At 40.4% G+C, this 22,497-nt stretch overlaps 2 protein-coding genes across 2 annotated transcripts in view; one reads left to right on the top strand and one right to left on the bottom strand.

The window, feature by feature from the left end:
* LOC6616219 (irregular chiasm C-roughest protein) overlaps nt 1–21,727 on the bottom strand; it is a 34,743-nt gene extending 13,016 nt beyond the window's left edge. The window contains exon 1 of the mRNA XM_032725183.1: nt 20,968–21,727. The gene's annotated coding sequence lies outside the window, so the exon portion shown is untranslated. The remainder of the gene's footprint in view (nt 1–20,967) is intronic.
* On the top strand, nt 15,409–16,042 carry LOC116802084. The gene is made up of 2 exons (XM_032725184.1): nt 15,409–15,761; nt 15,826–16,042. The coding sequence occupies exons 1-2, from the start codon at nt 15,612–15,614 to the stop codon at nt 15,982–15,984; spliced, it is 309 nt and encodes a 102-aa protein (XP_032581075.1). The 5' UTR covers nt 15,409–15,611; the 3' UTR covers nt 15,985–16,042.
* Nucleotides 21,728–22,497: the final 770 nt, after the last annotated feature.

Genomic DNA, 22,497 nt, shown 5'->3' with positions numbered 1-22,497 from the left:
TCAAAAATGTATTTTTGTTTAATTTCATGTGGAATTTCATTAAAAAAAAAAAAAGTGTTAAATGGTTTTTTGTTTCTCCTGCGTAGATAAATTTTGATAGATTTTGGCATAATATTACAATAATGTATTGATTAGTTATCGAGCTGTGATGCGGGGGTGCGGGGGAGTTGCAGGGGGTTGGGAAATAGTGGCAGTGGGTGGCTGGGTGCAAATGCAACGACGACGATATTGGAAATGCAGTAAATAATAAAGTGCAATGGGTGCTGGATGTGTTATATATAAACCATATAGCCAATATGCACGGCCCAAAAAGTCAGCTATAAATCGTTGAATTTGGCAATAATGCATATTTTATCTACTAGACAGATCACTTGAAGGATTTTCCCTGTGTTTAGTACTATATAAAGTACTACAACTTCTCCGTTTTGCGATCAAACGAAGGACTTTTCATTTTCCAGTGCACACTCAACATGGATCAGCAGGGCGGGGTGGGCGTGGCTCTATGCGGGCTTATGCAAATGTCGCGCAACGATATCCACCAACAAAAAATCGCGAAGAAAACAAAAGGAATCGCGAGCAGAGAGGCGACGTGTGGGAAAAGGAAATGAAAGAGAATTGTGCACTTGAAAAGCGGCCAAATCGATGTCATCAGCAGAAATGCAAATCAAAAGGAGTAAAAAAAGAAGAAAAAAAATGAAAATCTGCTGGATAAAGGCGAAAATAAAGGGAGCAAAATCACGCTCCTTGGCAGTTTGTGAATGGCTCGCAGAAACTAAAATGGGAACAGCTCAGAAAGGGATATGGCGAGCAGCAGGGATTGATGAAGTGCCGGACGCACAAGGATCTTTGTCCTCCGAATCCTCCGAAGGATGCCAGCGGGAAATACAGCGGCGAAATCCGGCCAACGAAAGTTATACGAGGTCAGCGAAAGCGAATTGTGGCCGATTTTCGCAGGATCTCTTCTAAGAAAAGCAGCGCTAGTAATAGGTAATAGTAATCCTTTCTTCTTACACTCACAGTTACTGCTGCTTTCAATTTAAGCCACTAAATATTGCATTTAAAAAAAAAAAAAATAGCATAAAGTATTTCCGGTTTTGTTCTGGTACTAAAACAAAATTCAGAAGGGGCGTTGCTGGGTTGGTGCGTTGTTGCCAACGTTAATTGCGGCAATTAAGGACTCGCTCCCCTTGAATGTCCTTGCCAGTGTATTGTTCCCGTGCTGGCGAACCGCCCCCCTCCCGTTCGTTCCTCTTCATTCCGTTTGTTCTATAAATGTTTTAAACATTTTAATTAGTTTTAATAAACGGCCTCGGGAGGTCGTTGGGTGGGCGAAAACTGTTTGAAGTGGCCCGACTTCGTCAACAGTTTCGTGTCAGGTGCAGGTCCACTCATTCTCCCTCTCATTCGCGCCCCGGCATTTCCCCCATTTTCCCTCATTTTTCTCGGCACACACGGCTTGACAATGAATTTTCGTGAAAAGGTCGTCGTCCACTTTTTTCTTTATTTCCTTCCGCTTTGTTTGCTTCTTTTGTGAGAGCTTTTCCAGCTGCCGCTGGTCCGCCGAATGGTCAGACGTCCATACACTCGCGGTCAAAACAATACAATCCATTCTAGCGATCTATGTACGAACCACTATTCATGTTCAAGATGGATTTTTGGCCAGCTACTTCGTTGCGACCTTTAAGATCTTCATAATATAATAATGTAATAATATCTAGATTATAATATCTAGATATATGCATTAAAATGCATATGAAAACTACTGTTTAATGCTATTATATGAGCCCCATCTGTGGGTCAAGTGTGTGTAGGTGTGCAGACAACGAGGCGTATGCGTAATGTTTAGTTGGCAGCCGCTCTTAACCCCCTAACGCCCCCGTTAACCCCACGCCGGCTTCTCGGTGTGTTGGTTGGCTTTGGTTTTCGGTTCTGTTTTCTGGTCCCTGCGGTCGCTGCGAAATTTCCGCCTCTGAACTTTAGTTCACTTTTTGGATTGCGTGTTGCCAGTGCATTGTTTTCCCGCGCCATATACCCTACGTATGTATGTATGGCTGTCCATCTCCCTCTCCCTCACTCTCTCTCTCTCTCTGTCTCCCTCTCTCCCACCCGCCCATATGTCTCGTCTCACTCTCTAGCTAATATTCCCCATCTTGTTCGTATGTTTGTGATTGGGTCTTGCGGCCGAGCACTAAATAAGTTGACAAGACTGCGGTGCCCGGACATTTTGGCGGGTTGAAGGGGTTATTTGGCGGGTTGAAAGGTCGCCAAACCTCAAAACGCTTGAATTTCGCAAATTTACCAATTTGGAAAAGGTTGTTCCGGGTTCATTTTGGGTTCAATCGAGCCCTGCCAGTGGGCGTTGCGGCTTAAATCAAAGGCGAGTACTTTTGGGCGACATTTCAGGGGAAGGGGGGGGGGGGGGGGGGCGGTTGAGGGACCCTCATACGATTACTTCCCATTACTCTCAAGGTAAATGGCTTTATTTAAATCAGTCTTATCTCCAACTTGGCTCCCGAGCGCTTACATTACATTCAGACCAATAAAGTTGCTTTTTAAATAATACTTTAAGACCAAACTGTTGCTTAAAGTCTGACTTTAATGGTGCCCCTATTTTGTGGCAGCTGGCCAGAAAAAAGAAAAAAAATGAAAGCCCGGAAAACCCGGAAAACTTGCAGATAAGAATGTTTCGTGCTGTCCTATAAGGCGCAAGAAACGGGGCATAAATATAACGCAAATGCACAAGCAATGCTAAATAAATAAATAAATAAATAATGAAAAATAACGATAAAAAATACAGCAACAACAAAAAAAAAGGCACCGAAAAAAACAGAATAAAAAAAAAGGAAAAACCATTTGCTGTCAACGCGGCGGTCGCGACAGGAAGACGATTTGCAGCCATTTGTCATGTTGAGGGCCATCGAGAGGGGGGGTGGCTGCAGGATTCGGCGCCGAAGGGGGGAGGGGGGTTTACTGGGGGTTTGGCTGACTGCCACGGAAGTGCTGCCGAAAAATAAAATATATATTGAAGCCCGCTCCAATACCGCCGACCAGGCCGAGGGAAATCGTTTGTTGTTGTTATTCGGTTTTATTTCTCGCATTGCGCGGGGGGAGGGGTGAACATCGAGGGGGAGGTGGAACTTCGTGGGGTGGGGGGTAGGTGGGTGCGTTGTCAGGGGAAGCTGTGCCAGTTTTTAGGGGCACGGGGAGTGTTAAAATATATAAGCAGTAAATAAGCTTAAAAGCCGCGTGGGCAGCTACAGTGAACGCACGCTAAGAGCAAACTTTCACTTTTGCAATTACAAAGAACAAGTTAACTCCCCATCTCACTCTAAGCCAAACTAATTGCAATTAATTTTAATTGAATTTTTAGCTCCTGCTGTCGTTCTTTTCCAAGTCGCACTGTACTTTTTTTTTTCTTTTTTTTTAATGTATGCGCCTTGATTCTTCACACATGGAAAAACCTCTACCATCGCCACTTTACTTTCCCAACTGTTGGCAATTGCAATGCCCAACGATTGGGGGAAAAATCAAACGGCAAAAAGGAAAAGTACTCGCTGCCAATCCGTAAACTTCGCTTTAAAGTCGCAGCGCGAAAAGTTTGGCGTTGTTGTGATGGACGCGGGAGGGGGGATGGAAAGCAAATCACTGCCCCATTTTGCAGGTCCTCTGGCCCGCAGGACTTAACCCTCATCTTAGCCTTCATTTTTATGGCTTGGCTCCTTCTGTTTGAGTTTTGTTCCAGTGTATTACGCTTTTTATTTTCATTTGCGGCGCGTGTGCCCACCCTTTTTTTTCCCGGTGCATGTATGCTTGAGTTTTGTTTCAACAATTTATTCAAATTGAGTTCCGCAGACAGCCGGCCATAACTCAAAGCCAAGTTTCTCTGCCAGCGAAATAAATATTTCGCGCTTTGGTCCCTTCACTCTCGCTTACCTCCCCCCCGGATTTCCACCCAGTTTTCCCTCTAAGCAGGTGTTGATGGCTCCATTTTGATGGAGCAGCAGCTCCAAGCGGAAGCCGCAAAAGTGCGTGAGTCATAAAAATAAATTCTAGGGCCAAGTTCGCAAAAGCCAAAAAAAAAATCAAGGACGAAAGCGAGTCGAAAAAATAAACAAGAGAGCATAAAAGAAAGGAAAATAAATGGCAGGAACAAAAGGGAAAGTTTGTCAGGAACTTTGAATTATTCGCTTTTGGCAGTCAATCAGTGATGGGAAATTTGCTCACTGGCGGGGGGCATTTGGCTTAAAGTTGCTTTTGGCCTGGCTTAAAGAGAACTTCTGGTGTGTCGCAAATATCGTGTAAAATACAAGTATTAATCTTATTTCTTGGTATTTAATTTAGTTTTGAAAAAGCGCCCAAAATATGAAAATCTAAATTGTAAATGGACGAACGTGAACTGGATGCTAGCTCTCTGATCAAATATTGATACCACAATGCTATAATGCATTCCTATGGCATTCCCCCACTGCCCCCTTCCTCCACCAAACTGCAAACTGCTTTTTATCTACAAATTTCTTTCTTTCCGCACTCTTGAATCCTGGCTGCTGGCTCATTTGTCACATGAACTCACATGCAACCAGAGTTCCGGATATAACCATATCCCCTGGCCAACTTAGCCCCCAAAAAGTTCAGACTTATCATTAGGACTACACTGCAAGAAAGCATCTCAAAAAAATTAGAATTAAATATAGTTATATTCAGTTTATCAAGAACAAACTGAGCTACTCTATCTTGAACCTGTGCAACTTAGCTTCATGTTTTTCGCAGGGTTATACATTTTTTTTTTCTCAGTGTCACTGGGCAGACGTAGACTCCAGCTGAGATCTGAATTGGAGTTGCAGTTGGGAGTTTGGAGGAAGGACACGTTCTGGGCTCAGCTGGCATAGCGATTCTTTCACATCACGTGCAGGTTAAGCAGACCAGGGCGGTGCTCTCATGGGTTAAGAGGGGGCGTGGCCATAAAACGTGGCCAAGTCTAGCGGCGAACAAAGGGAAAAACTGCTCCTGCTCCTTTTTGTGCCCGTATCAATGCGATTTATGCAGGAATTCCAAGCCCCCCAAACACTTTCCCCTTGAAAAAAAACCCTCGCACATGCAGCAAAATGTCGCGATAAAAACGAGAAGAAACCGGGCCAGAACCAAAAAAAAAAAAAAAAAAAAAATAAATGCCAAAGAATCACACAACGAATATGAAATAATGGAGTACCAATACTCTGCGTTAAATTTTTAATTCGTCAAAGAACTGCGCTGGTTGAATTTTCGTTTAATAAAAGTTAAGTTCCATCAGAGATTTAACAAAATGAATTTTCTTTTTATTTTTTTCTTTTAGCTTTTTGGAAAGAGTATAAAGCAAAAGGGATGGCCAATATCAGCGAAGAAAATGCAAAATAAATTGGCAGCTACCTTTCGCATGCCCAGGCATCTCTCCCCAACCCATTTTCACCATTTTCCTGCTTTTCCGCCGCTTTGCTGTTGCATATTTGAATGCCGCAGGGCATGGAAAATAAGAAGAAATCCAGAAGAAAGAGAAAAATCTGCGACAATTTTGTCTCATTGTCGCTTGTCTCTGGCCGGGCCGCAAAAATTCTTGGCAACATTTTTAGCCCTATTTCTATTTTCGTAGGTCCCCTTTTTTTTTTGCTCCTCTTACTACAAACAACAAATTCCTGTCAATTGCCGGAGAGCCATTAATCAAAGAGGCGTGATTAAAGGAAAGAACGTCTCTGGAATCGCCGCTCGGAAAAGTAATAAAAAAAAAAGAAAAAAAAAAACCGGCGGGCCTAACTGTATTCAAATTGGGCGGAAAACGATTTTGAATAATTATGACAATTTGAAAAGTTTTCGATTTCTGTTGACTTAGCGGCGCGTAAAGTTGAGGCCGCACTTGCCCCCCAATTAATTTGTTAATTAATCGAATAAACCCAAACAGAAGTGTTAAACAAACTAAATCAACCCTTTGGCGAAGTGGTAATAAAATGCGTTGAAAAACGACTAGATGAAATTAATAAATGTTAAATTTTTATCACAATAATCAAAGCAAATAAAAAAAATCTTTTTTTTTTCTTAATGGAGATGCTTTTAAAAGTGCTGAGATGGAAATCAAACTGCGCGATTTTAACCATATTAACTGATTATAATTCTTGGCTAGTGTTACCTCCGGCTGATTGACATAATAAATTACGAAATTCCATTTTATTTGCGTAATTTGGATTTCTATTTGCCAGTTAATGGAATTATTTGGAGCCTTGGGGCTCCGATTATTTGCCATTTGACTGTTGGCAAATTAATGAGAGAGGAAAATTGCAATAAATTATTTATGGCCAGCGGGAAAAGCTGCTGTGCAAAATGTTCGGCAAGGTCACGCGTGTTTTGACCTACACCCTTTTATGTATTTATTTATCTGCCTGTTATTCGTTATTCGGCCCTCAATTTGGCAATCAATTTGGATGCGGATTTGGATTTGGACATCGATTTGGATTGCAATACTCTTTTTGTTTGTCGTTCGCTTTCGGTAGCCGTCGATTATAATCAATTGCCACGCCCGCTTAATTAAATGGCCCCACGACTAATGGGCACTTGCCAATTGGAATGGGTTAAGCGCCTGCCCGGGGGCGTTTGCGGGTTAAGATGGGTGTCAGTGGGGGCTGACCCGATCTGATTGAGAACGCGATTCCAATGCATTTGCCAGCAGATAAGCTGCTTAGCCTACCTCAACAGCCGGCGGGCACAGTCAAGGTCAGTGCATTAGTGTCACTTGGCTGCGCAAAGAAAAGTGAAAAAATTATATCTCTTTAAATACAAAAAAAAAATGGATTAATTAATATATGCACATATCTAATGGGCTTTAAATTCATAGCGATTTTGGAACTTAATAAGCAGGGACTGTTTTTATTTTTTTTTTTTTTTTATGGAAAAGAAATATATATCCTGTACAAATGTACAAATCTACAGAAAGACATTTGCCGCATTTCTTTTCATAATATCCCTTGGTTTTATCTTTTGCAGCTGCGTTTTCTTTCTGCGTTCTTTTGGGTGCTGCTGTAGAATTTTTGTAGTCAATAGCTCGACATTTTCCACCCGTTTCCACTCGTTTTTCACTCCTCTCGTTGCGCGCTTTTTCTTCCCAGCAGGCGCTTTTCCTACTCCTTCTTGTTATTATTTGCGGTTTGCTGGGCAAAAACTTTCCGCCGTCTCTTTCACCTGTAATTTTTGCAACTTTCAATTAGGAAGGCATTAAGCCAGAAAGTGCTTCATTGGGATGCTGGGAAATGGAAATGGAAATGGCAATGGAACGGGGTTTTCCACGGCCAAATGAAAAGCTGTCGCAGGAAAAAGTATAAAAATATAGAAGAAAACTGGCAAAAAAAAGAAGCTGCACACAGCTAACATTTTTCTACCCGAAATGAATTTGACTGAAGATGGCAAAAAAATAAAATAAATAAAAGAGGGGCCTGTGGTTTTTATGTATATGAACTATATATTTGTGTATATTCTATCCCTAGTTGTTATGTTTCGCAATTTTTTTGCGTGCTTTACTTTTTGCGGTGGGCGTGGCTTGTTTTTAATTAAAAATGAATTCACCTCTTGCCGCATCTGTCTTCGAAACAAGCTGCAAAAAATTATTTGAGGGGGCTGAAATAAATTGGAAAATAGATGGAAACTTGCGGAAAATGTGAATAAATTTATTGGAGGAGAATGGCGTTTTGTTATTTTTTTTTCCCGTTTTTCCTCGCTTCTTTTTAAATAAATTACGATTTTCTTGGGTTTATTTGTTTTACCTTCGCAGTGAAAATAACTTAATTACCAAAGTACACTCACTTATCAAGTTTACACAGCCCATCGAAATCTCTGTTTGCCAACTCACCTGAAAATAGCGGACAAAAAAAGAGAAAAAACAGGTAAACAGGTTGAAAATCAATGTTTATAACGATTTTGTCAGCAATATTTTTGTTTAGTTTATGTCAATTTTGTATATTTCTGCTCTTCCACTCGGCCATTGTGTGTGGCATTGCACTTTATTTGCTTAACCGAAAACAGACGGAAAATAGAATAACGAATCGTGTGGCAACAACATCAAAGCAATTGACAAGCTCCAATTACAAAAACAAAATTGATTTAATTTGAATTTCTCGCCAATTGCAGGCATACAAATCGAACAAAAGCACATTTTTCGGCTAAACTAAACTATAAAACGAAAAAAAAAATTTAAAAAAAAAAATAAAGAAGTAAGAAAACAAATAAACACACAAGGGAAATATTTGAAAAGTGCGGCATGGGAATGAAGCGGTGCTACTAAATAGAGTAAATAAAGTGGACAATAGTGTTCATATGTATGTACATAGGGATTTGGTGGGCGCAGTGCCAATGATGGCCGCTGATTTTTCGCATAGCCCAATTATCCAATACTCTGGCTCTATGAGTGGATTTCCAGTGGAGTGGGCGGCAGTGGGCGTGTCGTGTCTGATTTGACCTCGTTGTGTGCGGCGAAGTTAGCGGCAATAAGCGAAAAACTGATTACACTGCCAGCGGCAGTAAACGCAATTGAAATTGATAGAGGCCCCCGGCCATGGGCGTGTTTAAAGGGGGGAGGGGAGGGGCGAGGGGCGTTATTGGGGGGATGCATATCTTTGATGGGAGGGGGCGAAGGAGTAGGCGGGGCAGGCAAGGCCGCAAAATGCTGAAAAGCTGTTCAATTTTGGAGCAAAATTTTTTCATTTTTTTTTGGCCGCAAAGAATCGTTCACATAAAAATCTCGTTAGGCCCTTTAAAGCGATTTATTCAAAGTGCAAAATAATTTAATTTTATTGTTATAACTACGCTGGCGTATGCGTAATTTGGAAATACTTTTTCGCATAATTAAATAAATGTATAAATAAATGTACCCAAAGTTTAGATGTTTCTCGTGTTTTTGGTTTAGCGCTTTAATTGCCACATGAAACGCACACACACAAGCGCACATTCTCACTAATGCCCAACACATTAACAACTCACCGACACACACACACACACCCACACACACACGTGCAACGCATATGGATGAGCTGTGAATTATTACACGACACCGGGCGCATGTAATTAATAACAAAATTTTAATCGCCCAACGATAGCCGAGCATTAGCTGCCACTCCCACTTTGGCAAACGCCCACAACGAAACACCCACTCAACTCCCCCCCTCCCCCCTTCGCACGAAACAAAATACTCCGTAATGTCGCTGATTATTATTGTTATTGTTATTAGCGCTTGGGAATTTATGTGCAAAAATTTATTTGCTGCGTCGGCACTCAAATTGAGCATAATTTTTCATTTAAGTGGAAATTAATATTTTTACGCCCTAATGCCACAGGCCACGCCCCTTCCCTTGCTAATTATGTCACGTCGTTTCGCAGGACGATGGAAAAAACAATATTCGTTCGAAGGAAAAAGCGCGAAAGGAAACGATTTTGATAAATATATTAATGTGCCAGGCAAATGGCTGTTTTTGCTCCCTCTGCTTCTTCCTTTTCCTTCTCCTGCTTGGTTATGCAATATTAATTTTGATAGATATATATATAGATATATATCTATAAATACTTTGATATAATGTAGGAAAAGGCCGGAATTTGTAGCACACTTTTCGGGCTGACTAAAGGATATTGAACAGGAAATTGAATAGGAATTTAGAGGCAATGATGAGTTGCTGGTCAGGTAAATGAATTTCAAGTGATTTAAGAATGTTTTCTTGCGTTAATTTAAGATTGCCTGATTAATTAATTTAATTGCCTAATATTTTTTTTTTTATTTTATTAATTGGAATTAAACAAGTTTACTGCTACAACTAAACACAGCACTTTTGGCATCGACTTTGAGTTCTGGGCAGCATATGCCTACTGCAGCCACGCCTATTATATCTCTCGATTTACCAGCTCCTTAGCCCGCTTTTCCATGGCGATTTTCCCCGAAACCCATTGCTCATTGCCAGGGAGGGGCATAAATTTTCCTAAAAGTGCGGCTGCACAACAACCGACCCCCTCCTCCCGCCCTGCCCATCCGCCAGCCATGTTGCTCTATTTGTCAGCTCGTGAAACAATCATAACACCAACCGCCTCCACCCCCCCCCTCCCCCCCCCCCCCCCCTAGGAAGCCGCCAGGAACCCCAACCCCCTTTTGTCCCGGCTCTGCTCTTGGGTTGCAATGTTTTTTGCTTCGCATGTACCAAGCGATCTCCCTTTTCGTCCTTTGGAGCCTCGCTCCTGCCGAGTTGCATACATTTGTCATGCTATTTGGCCAGGACATCTTCACACTGAGAAAAAATAATCCAGTATCTGATTTGCTACGTTCATTGTTGAATTGGTTTTTCTTTTGAATTTTATGATACATTTTTATACATTTTTGGAGAATGCTTTCACAATTGCAGCATAGATAAGAAGAACAGCGTGTGCTTTCTCTCAGTGCATACCCACAATGAACCCCTTGCTGCCGAGCTGTGTGAAAAATTCATTGAATCATATGACAAGACAGAAAACGCATTGTCTTTCTTGTGGGCAAAAATATGAGACACGGGGGTGTGGCAGGGGCTGGGTAATGATAACCAGGCCTAAAACAGATAGCAGCCCAAACATTTCAGCTCGCACAGACCCTCCTATGCGTTTTCTGCATTACGTCGGAGGGGGGCTGGCACTGAAATATTGCGTATACGCACTGGGGTATGCCGGATAGTGTGCATACACATATATACCACTGGCTGGGCGACAAATGGAGGCAGGGGTACGTACGGTGAACTAACGACGCCCCAGCCACGACTTTAAACATCCTTATCGGCTGCAGCAGGAAAATTGACGGGCAACTGAGGAGATGGAAAATATAGAAAGGGGGTGGGTCGGCGGAGATAGTTTTGAATTTCATGAGTCCTTCGGGAGGATGAGGCGGCCACGCACTAACGGCTACAGTCTGCTCTATTTTTGCCGAAACTGCAATTATTAACGAGCATTCAGATACGTGGGGGCTTGGCAATATACTCCGCTTTACACGAGAACGAACGACGAGCATTTTGAAAACAAGCCAAGCCGAATAATGCAATTTGCAAAAACACTAACTAGTGCTAATAAATTAAATACAACCAAATAGAAATACCAATAAAGTGTGTGTTATGTCCTAGTTTAATATCAAGAAAAAGTAAAAAGAAACTGTTTATCTAACCAGCAGTGTAAAAAATGCTTTTATCTCAAAAATTTCCTTGGCTTCGTGATGGCCTTGCAGGTGGCTTTAATTTGAATAATCGGAAAATGCCACAATAGCAACGCCCACGCATGTCAAAAATCAAAAGTATCCGCTCGACGTATTTAACTTTTCCAGCTTGGCAGCTTTTGATGTGAAATCAAGCAGAGCAGACAAAGAAGCCCACGCAGAAAAACACACAAGTAAGCTTTTGATTAGCCAAGTTAAGATGAGGGCCACAGTATCAAAAATCGGGCGATGGAAACTGCAAATAGATAGGAAAAATAACAGCAATATTTGCAACAGTTGCCCGAAACTTAAATAACTTAAAGAAATATCACAGCTATAGGATTAATGCTATTTTTCTCATTTTAAAGGGTTTGGTTCATCAATTGTTGCGCCACAAAAAACTTAATCTTCGCAAGTGCAAAAATACTGCGCATGCATTTCGATTTTTTAATACCCTGTAACTGCTACAGCGGCAACAGCAACAAAGAAGACAGGCTGGGGCGTCAATAATACGCACTTTGTTTCCACAGCCCCACTTGCCACCCACTTTTTTGTTGCCTACTTTTAGGAGGGCGAGTAAAATAAAAGGAAAGCCAGCAATAAAGGCACTGCGCGAAATAATAACCAAGAAATGGGATAAATTAAAAAAAAATAAAATAATAAAAACAATTGGAATAGACAACCCAAAAAAATATCAATTATATTAATTGATTTAAAGCAATTAATATTTTATTATATATTTTTTTTTATGCTTTGCTAACTATGCTACAGCATTCGTAGCACATTTTTTCTGAGTGTATGGTACAAAAAAAAATCAACATTTCGCGACATGGTACGCTGATAAAAACGACAATTGATGGGCGTACGTGGGCTCATTGGGGCATGGGCAATTGCTGAGTTATGTTTTATGACAAATGGGATGCTGGGGCGTAGGCCGCCGGGGGGCGTGGCCACCCAATACGCCCACTAATTGCCGCAGTTTCGGGAATTCGGCGATGGGAACAAACAAGATGCTAGCGGAAGTAACATAAGTTCAAGGTGCGCGCATCTTTAAGTTTGAGTAACTGAATTGAAAAGCAAAGGAATTTGACTAAATTTCGCATCTGAGAAATACAGAGTTGCATGGATGGCAGCTCATTTCACATTTTGCTAATAGCTTGTGTATTCTTTTCTTTTCCTAATCCCGAATCTCGGTCAAGAGGAAATTTGGCCCAATCAGCGTTTTCCGCCTCGTGAAAACGCACAATTTTCTTGAGGGTTTTTATTTTATTTTTTTTTTTTTGTTTTTTTTTTTTGCCGCTTTCCCGATTGCCCTAAAATTTTTGATTTGCTTACGTTTTTATTTGCCCATTTTTCTGTTGTCTCTTTTCGCGCATTTTGTATTCCGCTTGTCATTCATATTCGAGTGTTTTTTTTTACGCCGCTTGTTGTTGTCACTTTTGCTGTGGTAAGCGTTACGTGTCCTGTTTAACTAATCAGCTGTATATATAATACATATACATACACACACACATGTACATATACCACACACACTCGCACGCCCAGGAGAAAAATCCCGAAAAAAAGGAAGAGCACCGTGAAATGGAATTAAATGAGTGTGCTCGGCATAAAATGACACGGAATTCCAAATATTCTAGTTATTTGAAATCACAATAATACATTTTGCAAATAATAGTGGACATAAATACAAAACTATCGAGTTTGTTTGCTCGATTTTCTAGATAGTATAATGCCTAAAACTAGCATAGCGATTGAGCTAGCTTTTCTTCGAGTGCACCTGCGCTCAATTGTGCGGATTGTCAATCGTATGCAATTTAAATAAATTGAGTGTTTTATTGGGTTTTCAATTTGCTGCCCACCGCACAGAATTTCGTCGCTTTCCCCCATTGTTCCGCAAATTGTGCGGCGGTGGTTTTGCAACACTCGCAATCGGCGGCAAATCGCAATAAAAGCCAAGTTAGAATATTTTTCGGCGCGCAAATATTTATAATCAGCATGCCGATGTACAGATTATGGCTTGCTAGCAATTAATATCCATGCGCCCATTAAACTCAATTTTTTGTTATTTTTTTTTTTTTATTAATTAATTGTTGTTTCGGCATTCGGCGGAATGCTGCGACACTCGCAAAAAAGTAACAGGGAATGCAATTAGCGGGGAAAAGTGTTGAGGGATTGCTAATCAATTCAATTGTGATCAAATCAAATCGGCATGCAAATCCATTGATTTTCGGCGGTAATTAAAGAGATGTTACTATTTTGGCTTTTACTTGTTTTCCATGTTTTCATCGTGTTGCATGTATGTATGTGTGGTGCACTAGTCTATTGCCTTTGCAATGCTCTAAGTAAAATAAACAAATAATTTGTATAACAGCGCGTATTTGTTATTCGGCCAAATAATGGTAATTTTCTTAAAATGCAACCTGTTTGTGCTGCTAACTCGTTTTTCCGTTTTTTCCCGCCACTCCGTCTCATTATCATTCGCCGTTTTTCTGTTGTCTTTTTGTTACCATTTTTTGTTTTATGTTCTCTTTGCCATTATTTTGTGGCACTGAAATGTGTTTAACATATACATATACAAATTCATTAAAACGAAACAGCAAAGCGAATTAAAGGAAAGACGGCGGGTGTTGTTGTTGACACAGTGCGACTGTAAAAATTGCATTTGTATTTAATTTTCGCACAAAAAATAGTGCTCGCGTTTTTGTTGCATATATGTATGTATATGTATGTATGTACATAATGCGGAGTGAATAAATGTTTTCACAAATTTGTTAGTGCTGGCTGCCTTAATATTTTACACGAGTGCCCAGACGGACATAAAAAGTTCGTAGTATCATTATAAATTTTTAACAATTGTGACAATTGTTGTTGCCAGGACAACGCACACAGCCATTGTGTCCTGCATCCTGTTTCGCGTCCCTACACAGCTGCAATTTTCACACGCTTGTTTGGATTTAACAAAAGTAGCGGTGCCAGGAAAAATAATAATAATCATCACTGCCGCCGCCGTTTGCTGCCACAGCACAAAAAATCATTTTAAATCGGTTAAGCACCAGAATTTAAGTTGCTAAAGATCATTTCAAAATTCTACGCTTTCCCAACATTTATATTTTTTTTTAATAGGTTGAAACGATTTAAGCAACCTTTTTAGCTGCATAATTTTCGTGCGCCAAGTGTTGCTGGGTCTTTGAATTTCCTAGCCACATTTGACGACCCAGTGAACTGCTTGTTTTGCTTTCCAATACGAACCCTGCAAGTGGAAACGCAAGTTTTCACATATTTTGTGCGAATTGGGCAAAAATAAATAAAATTCGAGTTATAAACAAAAGCAAAAACAAAAGGGGATAGTATCAGGAACGTACGTAGGAATACGAATGCAAAGAATTGATGCAGAATTCGAATAATTTTATGGCATATTTAAGTGTCTGCATAATTTGCTACCCATCTCTTTCTTGCTCTGCATAGGCATCTCTTCTTAGAGATGAGCACGTGATGAGCTTACGAAATGCGAATCGATGAATATCGCAGTGCAACCGTTGCATAACAATCAGCAACCCTACCCATACCATTTGATCGGGAATTATGGGCCGTGAACTTCAGATTCACATAGCTGTAGGTATTTCTTTTATTGAATATCTACTGTAAGATTGTTTGAAATTCAATAAAAAATTCTTTTATTATTAGCTGGGAAATGTTTGAAAACAAAAATACCGCTCGTAACCGTTCTGTTTTGGGGATTTTCTATTTCTTCAAGCCATCTCTATTTTTGCGGTCGACTTTTCTGTGCAGTTTGGAAGCCACCGTTCACTTTCCCACCTCCACCTCCCCCATTTTCCATTTCATTTTTCCGTTTCTATGCCTGTGGGTTTTCCTGTGTGCGGGTGTTTGTGTGTGTGTGTGTGTGTGTGTCGGTGTGCACATGACATGAAGCACAAAAGGTTCAACTGACTGTAAAACGCTTAAATTGATTTAAATGCAAAGTCGACCCGAGAGTCCGAGGTTGAGTCCGAAATGAATGAATGAGCGAATGAATGAATGAGTGGAGTAAGTGATTGGATAGTCAACGGGTTGGCCTAGCACCATTTTCCATTTTCCTGACCATTTTCCAGCTTTTGACTGGTCCTAAAGGCTGTTTTCCTTTTTGGCCCCTTAACTTGCATACCTTGAATCATGAGCACGGGTGAAACTCCGAATTTTTTGCACCACTTATTTGAAATCGCGACATGGTTATTGATGGATGGGTCGCATTAATTAGTATTGCCCCCTAGCTCATCCCACAGCCATATATCTGGTATTAAAAGTTGCATTATGCGTTATGGTCATACTGTAAGCAGGATAAATTGGAGCGTCGGTGGCGAGTCACACTGACAATTCTGGCGTGCTTCATAGCGTTAAGAACCTAGGCGAAATGACCTCCTGGCGCAATAAGAAACGTTTGTGGAAGAAAATTTTGGCCAGATTGGCCCGTCAATTGCCGGCAACACCATCTGAGTCAAATGAAGTATTAAAAAGGTCTAATTTGAGCTGGAAAGACAAGTACTTCAACCAGGTTAGAGCTGTAAGTAATCTTTTTTTTTTTTTTTTTTGATTTCTATCGTTTTTAACCCAATTTTCTCAAACAGGCCGCTCTACGCGCCAAGGCACGCCAAGAGGCAGCAAAGAAAACTACCGTAGATGCCAATGCTGCGGCCGTAAACGTTCCGAAGCCCGAAGAAAAACCCAGAAGAATAACCAGGAGCATGACCAAGAAGCTATCTCTCGACAAGCCCAAACATGTATAGAACGATGTGAAATGTTCGTTTACCTTTATGCGTAAAATAAAGAACCCACACACATACATAGTTGCTTTTTTTTGCGCACATCATTTCGAGGAAGCTCAATGAGCTAAAAAATCTCTTTTTAATACTTGGAGCATAACTAAATTAACAAAGCGTAAGTACAAACTGAGCCGTGTATGTGTGCGCCTGTCTGCGCCTGAAGTTTGGCTTCATTTAACAATTTTAGGCAAATTAAATTTCGGCCAACCTGCAAGCCAAGCAATTTCCCAGCTACAAATGAGCAAGCATTTTCCGGGGGCGCATACCCCCCTCATCCACCAGCGCCGATGTTTGTCTGACACACACAAACATATACATACATATACATACATATACATGCATATACATACATAAGTCAGCCATGTAGTGGGCCTAAAAAATATGAGTATGGAGCAAAATAAAAGAAACATTGCTGAATAAGTTGAAATATTTAAATAGAAAGTTTCTTAACACATTTAGGCAATCTTCTATAAAAGTCGTTGGTTATTTTGTTACTTAAATGCTAGGTGATTTCTGAATCAATATAATTTCGATATCTGATATTCCTCAGGATGCTCGTGATCGAAGAGTGTGTTTTTGAAACGATTTTCCATGTTTTGCAACCTTTCGGTTACTTTTTCGCCATTTGGAGCATAAGATGGACAGGGACATGGTCGGGATGTCGGCAAATAAACGCTTGTAGCTGGTTGGATAAAAATTGTATATGCAAATGAAGGCAAACAGCAGAAACAGACAGCGGCAGGAAGTGAAATAATTTTTTTGTTTCCCATTTTGTTTGCCTCTAATGTGGAGGTGAAATGGGCAAGGGCAGGACGGGTCGGCCAGCTCCTGGACGGTGTCACTCTGTTAAAGGATGCCTTGGCCCTTCAGGGATAACGAAGGACGAGTGGCCAACTTCTTTCAGTGCCGGCCTTTTGCCTTTTCGTTTGTTTTGTTTTGTTTCTCCTGTACCATTATGTGCCCAGAGATACAGATACATATATATATATATATATATGTAATATATGTAATATGTAATATATATATATATATATATATGTATATATATATAGGTGGGTATGCATGTTTGTACTATACGTTTTGTATTCCGTGACTCCTTCTCGTGACTTGGCCTATGAATTGAATTATTAAGCATGCTCTCTCGCTGCCAGGTCATTCAAATGCAGAAAGCGCCGGCAGCAAGCGACGCGATTTTCTGCTCAAATGGAGGCACAAACTTCGGGCAAAAAAAAAGGAAAAAAGTAACATAAAAAACATGCCAAAAATCAGGAAAGAAAGAAAGCCCTGCCGGAAAAAAACAGTGGAACATTTGCACAACGGCAAAGCGAAATGAAAATGCCACCCCTGCAAATAAATGAAAATTAACCAAAGTGAGACGAACTCAACTCAATCGCAGCTCAATTGGAGCCCTCTTTCGCCAGGCGAATAAAAATTAATAAAAAATTTAATAAAAATTAAGTTGCTTGGATATTTGACAATGTTTTTTGGTTGCAGAGACATGTGCAAATTTTGTGGATTTAAAATTGTAAGTTAATACGTTTATTTGAAGAAATTGAAAGTGTGCTTGTGCAAAAATCGTGTAAAATACATTTAAGTTCAATAGAATTCGATCTATTTCAGCAAAATATTCGGCCAGCCGGGAAAGTGCGAAGAAATGGGGGAAAACTGCAGTTTTGTCCACTTTAAAAACTCAAGAGCTGACCGAAAACTTTGCCCTTTTCACAGCTTGGCCTGCATAGGCGTAGGAAAACAAGAAAAAGAGCAACCTAAATGTATACATAAAATAAAAATAAAAATTACAAACAAGGACGCAAACTTTTCTAATCTAAAAAAGCACAAAGGCAAACACCAGGCGTTCGTGGGCGGTGGGCGGTGGGCGGTTGGTAGGTGGGCGTGGAGTGTAGGCCAAGTGCAAAATAAAATTATGGTATTAAATTTTCATGTCAATTACAAACGGCGACAGCCAGCGCAACAGCAAAAAAAAAAAGTGTGAGAGAGCAGAAGGAAAAATGGGCGGGTGGAGTGGTAGTGGGTTTTCTTTAAAGCCAAGAAGCTGGCCATAATAAATGACCCCCGCCCCCCGCCCGCCACCGGCAATTGCCACACCCCAGCAAAGCCACCCAATGAAAAGCAGGTGTCAAAAGCAAGTGGCGCACTTGCAATTACAACAAAAAGCATCAGGAGCCGCAAAAAGGCACGCAAATTTGAATGAAAATTCAAGAAAATGCTGAAATTATGGCGCACTTTTTTCGAGCTGCTGGAAAAACCAGAAGTTAAGCACATAATTTCGTTGTTTCTTCATAAGTCCTGGGCATTTAACATTTAACAGTTCTACTTGTGGCACTTTTACTAAATATTTAGTTATCCTACTTAATATACCTTTTAGTGGCAAGACAGCACTATCTTATTGGCCAGCATCTGCAGCAAGAATAGTTATGCTATTTAGCTGTTTGCATCATAAATATAATTACCCATCGATAGTTAAAAGCTGCATTTTTCAAGGTTGATTTGGAGCAATCGTACTTTTGCAGCAAAGTTTGGCACTAGTTTCTTGTTTATGTATATGTATTATGTATTTATATAAGTACCTATGCTCGTGAGTACTTTCCACTTTTTGCCAAGCTTCTTCCCGCTTTTCAAAGTAGGTAAAAAAAACTTTTCCGTTTCCTTCTCCATTTTGGCCACCTACTTTTGGCCAAAACCAAGGGCTTCCAGCATTTTTTCGCATTGCCGTTTATTTCCCTTTTATTTTGTTGGCCAATTTCCGGTAATTCAGTTTTATGCAGCAAACTTTTCTATTTTTTCCCGCTCCGCTTTTCGCATCGTATTTATAAATAAATATGTTTTTTTTTTGACGGTGGGTGTGGGTGTTGTTGGGTTTTTTTTCCTGGTACCCAAGGTCATTGAGATGTGTAAACTTTTGCCCATTTGCAGTTGGGCGAAGCAACAAATGATGATGAACATTTTTATGGGGCAGCACAGTGCGTTTCACGTCCTTAAATCACTGGCAAGGGATCAGAGTTGAAAAGTCTGTGAAGTTGTGTGCACTTTTACGGATACGGATTCCATTTGCTATGGCGCTGGATTTATTGTTCCGCATTTCAGTTTCGTATATTTTTTTATTGCCGATTATTAAAGTCAACTGTGTGTGTTTGTCAATTTTTGAAGAACTACTACTACTACATGGTAGTCTAATCTAAGCATATAAAGTTTATATACTTTGTATATTTAACTTATTTTAAAATTTATTATTTGAGAACTAGACCAAAGTTGATGAACAGCACTGTACGCTAAATATCTCGCTGGACTTTAAATTGGCTTAGATAATTTTCACTTTCACAGCATCACACTGCCACGCCCTCGCCGCCCACAGCCAACTCCCACATTTGCCTTACTCTTAATTTGATTAGAAAAGTTTCGACTTGAAAAAAAATCTGAAATTTTATGACTCAAAGAACGAAAAAAGTGAAACACCAAAAAAAAAAGCAGGAGAAGAGAGAAATATTTTTGGTCTGGTTTGTTGAGGTTTTCCACCCACATTTTTCCGAATACTCCGCCCCTCCGCCCCCTCTCGCCGACCACCCCTTTTTTTGTTGTCGCTATTACCCGTTCTTCCTCGCCAGTTGCTTTGTTGTGGTCTTCACTTGAAAAATTTGATTGGCAAACAAGAATTTTGTTTGTTGCTGTTGTCTTTTGTCATTTTTTGGCAATTGGTTAAAAGTTAATGGAGTGGGAAACGCGCAGGGGTTTTTCACCGACTTTCAAGCGAATCGCTCGCGAACTACAATTAAATTTCACGGGAATCTAAGCCAAATCAAATCTCATCTGTCAGAGGTCAAGCCACAAAGAGTTTGTCTCAGCAAAAGCGAGGAGCTCGGGGTTATCTTGTGTTGTTTTTTTTAACTATTAAGCTTGGAACTCTTTAAGTTGCATACAAATAACTATGGATAGTTGGAAAGTGATTGGAAATTATCATGGATAGTACTAATATGTCTTATTACAAGTAAAATAGTTAGGCAGAAAAACTCACAGTGTACTTAAGAGAGAGAGAGAGAAGGTCAAACTATTTAATTAACTTGTGCAGACTCAGCGTTAAATGAAAAAATAAAGCCACTAAATAATTATGCATATTAAGTCAACATAAATAGCCCTTGTAAGCCAGCACAGCCAAGTGAGTTTGCTCAGCTGTGGAAGTCTGGCAGTTCTGGTCATTCCATTAGCGCAGTCCGGAAGCGGAATCCGACCTCTGACCCCCGGGCAAAGCGTCCAACCTCCACCCACGTACCCACCTACCTTTTTCATTTCTTTTTAACACACTTATGACGTGGGCGCCTTGCCTAATTGACTTGAAACATTTTCGCCATGTACATACCACGGCCACATGACATCAAAAAAAAAGAAAACAAAGTTCCAAGTCATTTTGCATTGATTGATTGATTGATGGCTGCATTGACTGATGATTGGCCGGGCTTGGATTCCACTTGCACTCAAGCAACAGCCCCCCAAATGCAAGTTAAACAAAAGGAAAAGCTCGCAGGGAAAATGGGCGAAATAAAGCATAGCATACTTAGCTGCATCAAATATGAAGGAGAAACATTTTTTGGTCTTGAGTAAAAGTCCTCGAGCCCAGCTCAGACCTCTTAACCCTTGCCAGCCCCTCTGGGCTTTTTTAAGTTTACCCATCGCACATAAAACAAACATTGTGAGAGCTCCTTCAAGGAATTGCAATACGTAAAAACTAAAAATGTTTCAAGCTAGTCACAGGTTTTCAGGCATTTACAAACGCGTATGTGTGTGTGTGTGTGATTTAAAATTTAAATTTAAATAATGTGCTTAAAAAGATTAGATAAATTATAAATTGTGTTAACTAAAGCTTAGTGCGAATTGAATTTAACTTGAATTATTTAACAAGTTGCATACCACTTAAGTGCTTTAAACGCGACTTACCATAAAGGAAAATGCCCAGGAAAAATGTGGAAAGTTGCTCGCTGCTGTGTTTTTTTTCTCAGCTTTTTTGTTTTCTGCGGTCCTGCGAGGTGGCTCTTTTGTTGTTGTTGTTATTGTTGTGACCAAGTGGATATCGTGTTTGGCCTTGGAGGCGCTGCTGTTTCCTCCACTCAAAGAACGGGTTTATGTCGCCAACTTCTACTTCTAGAGAACGCTTCTCTTTCGTTTTTTAGTTGTGTTGCGTATTTTTTTTTTTATTTTTTTCTTTTTTGTTGCAGGTGCAACTAGCGTCGGATGCTGAATGAATGGGCTGGATATTTCTCTTTTGCAGACCGGTTGCACAGGAAGTTGGCCAACACACACAATAACACAGGCACACACAATAACAAAAAAAGTAATTAATTTTTATTTGGTTATGTTGAGATTTATTGGGGATTTTTAGTGATTTTTTTTTAGAATTTTTGTAGATATTTTTTGAGGATTTTATTTTCGATTTTTCGGCATGGTTTCTCGCGACTTATATTATAGACTTGATTTGATTAATTCTAGGAACAAACACAGATAGCACTTTCAAAAAATTTGGTTGCTGGCATTATGCGATAGTTGTTTATTTCATTGCGATGCAGTATTTGTGGTTGTGGGGCTGTTTTATTATTTAAATTTATGTTGTGCTTGCTGCTGTTGGTGTTGTATTTGTGGCTTGTTGTTGCTGCGAGCGTCACGCAACCGAATTACTCGACATCGGAACACGTACTAAAAACTTGTTATAGGAAAATCGCTCTTTGGCCGTCGCTGCTGTGGCGTCTCGGCCGGCGTCGACGTCGGCGTTAACAGAGGCACACGCGCATGCAAAAACAATGTGAAATGCTTTGGGGGGAAAACTGTTCCCGTTTGGGACCCCCTCCCGCAGCCGCACGGCATGGAAAAGTGTTCCCAAAAAGTGGAGTTCGCGTGCCGTACTGCCTGCTAAAAATAAAATACCCGAGCGTTGCTCCCTCTCTTTCGCTCCGCGGCCTGTCCCTCTCGCTCTCTCTCTCTCTGTCCGGTGCCCTGCTAGCACTTTGTACTAAATTTAAACGAAGTGAAACGAAGGCAGCTTCGTGCTTTTAAAACCAGGTCGTTGGCTGTCGGCTGCCATGTTAAGGATATAACAGTTCTGCTTTCGGTAACAGCCCAGCGTTTTTTGGAGCCTCCTACATATGTACATGCGAAGATATCGGGGGGCTTAAGTGATATTATAGCCCGGCATAAATTAGCCATCGGGCCCGACGCATTAAAATCTTGATTGGTGGCCGGCAGATGCAGCTACGAAAAAAAAAGCGGAAGTGCCACACAAAAGTGAGAGCGCCAACAGCATGCCCCACATCGCACTGTGTGTAAAACTATAAATATAAATACATACAGAAGTTAAAAACTATAACTCCCACCAATGCGCTAGCAAATTTCGAATTTGCATTTATAACTAGCATTGCAAGTATCGTAAGAATTTAAAGTTAAAACTAGGTCAACGGTTATTTAAGATTGATTTAA

Source organism: Drosophila sechellia, chromosome X, assembly GCF_004382195.2.
Source record: "Drosophila sechellia strain sech25 chromosome X, ASM438219v1, whole genome shotgun sequence".
Classification (NCBI taxonomy): Eukaryota; Metazoa; Arthropoda; class Insecta; order Diptera; family Drosophilidae; genus Drosophila; species Drosophila sechellia.
This window is presented reverse-complemented; position numbering and strand designations above follow the sequence as displayed.

Excerpts from the sequence above, each read along its gene's own strand:
- LOC116802084 (XM_032725184.1), top strand. The coding sequence starts at position 15,612 with ATGACCTCCTGGCGCAATAAGAAACGTTTGTGGAAGAAAATTTTGGCC. Across the intron at positions 15,762-15,825 it reads ACTTCAACCAGGTTAGAGCT|GCCGCTCTACGCGCCAAGGC; the intron begins GTAAGTAATCTT and ends TTTCTCAAACAG.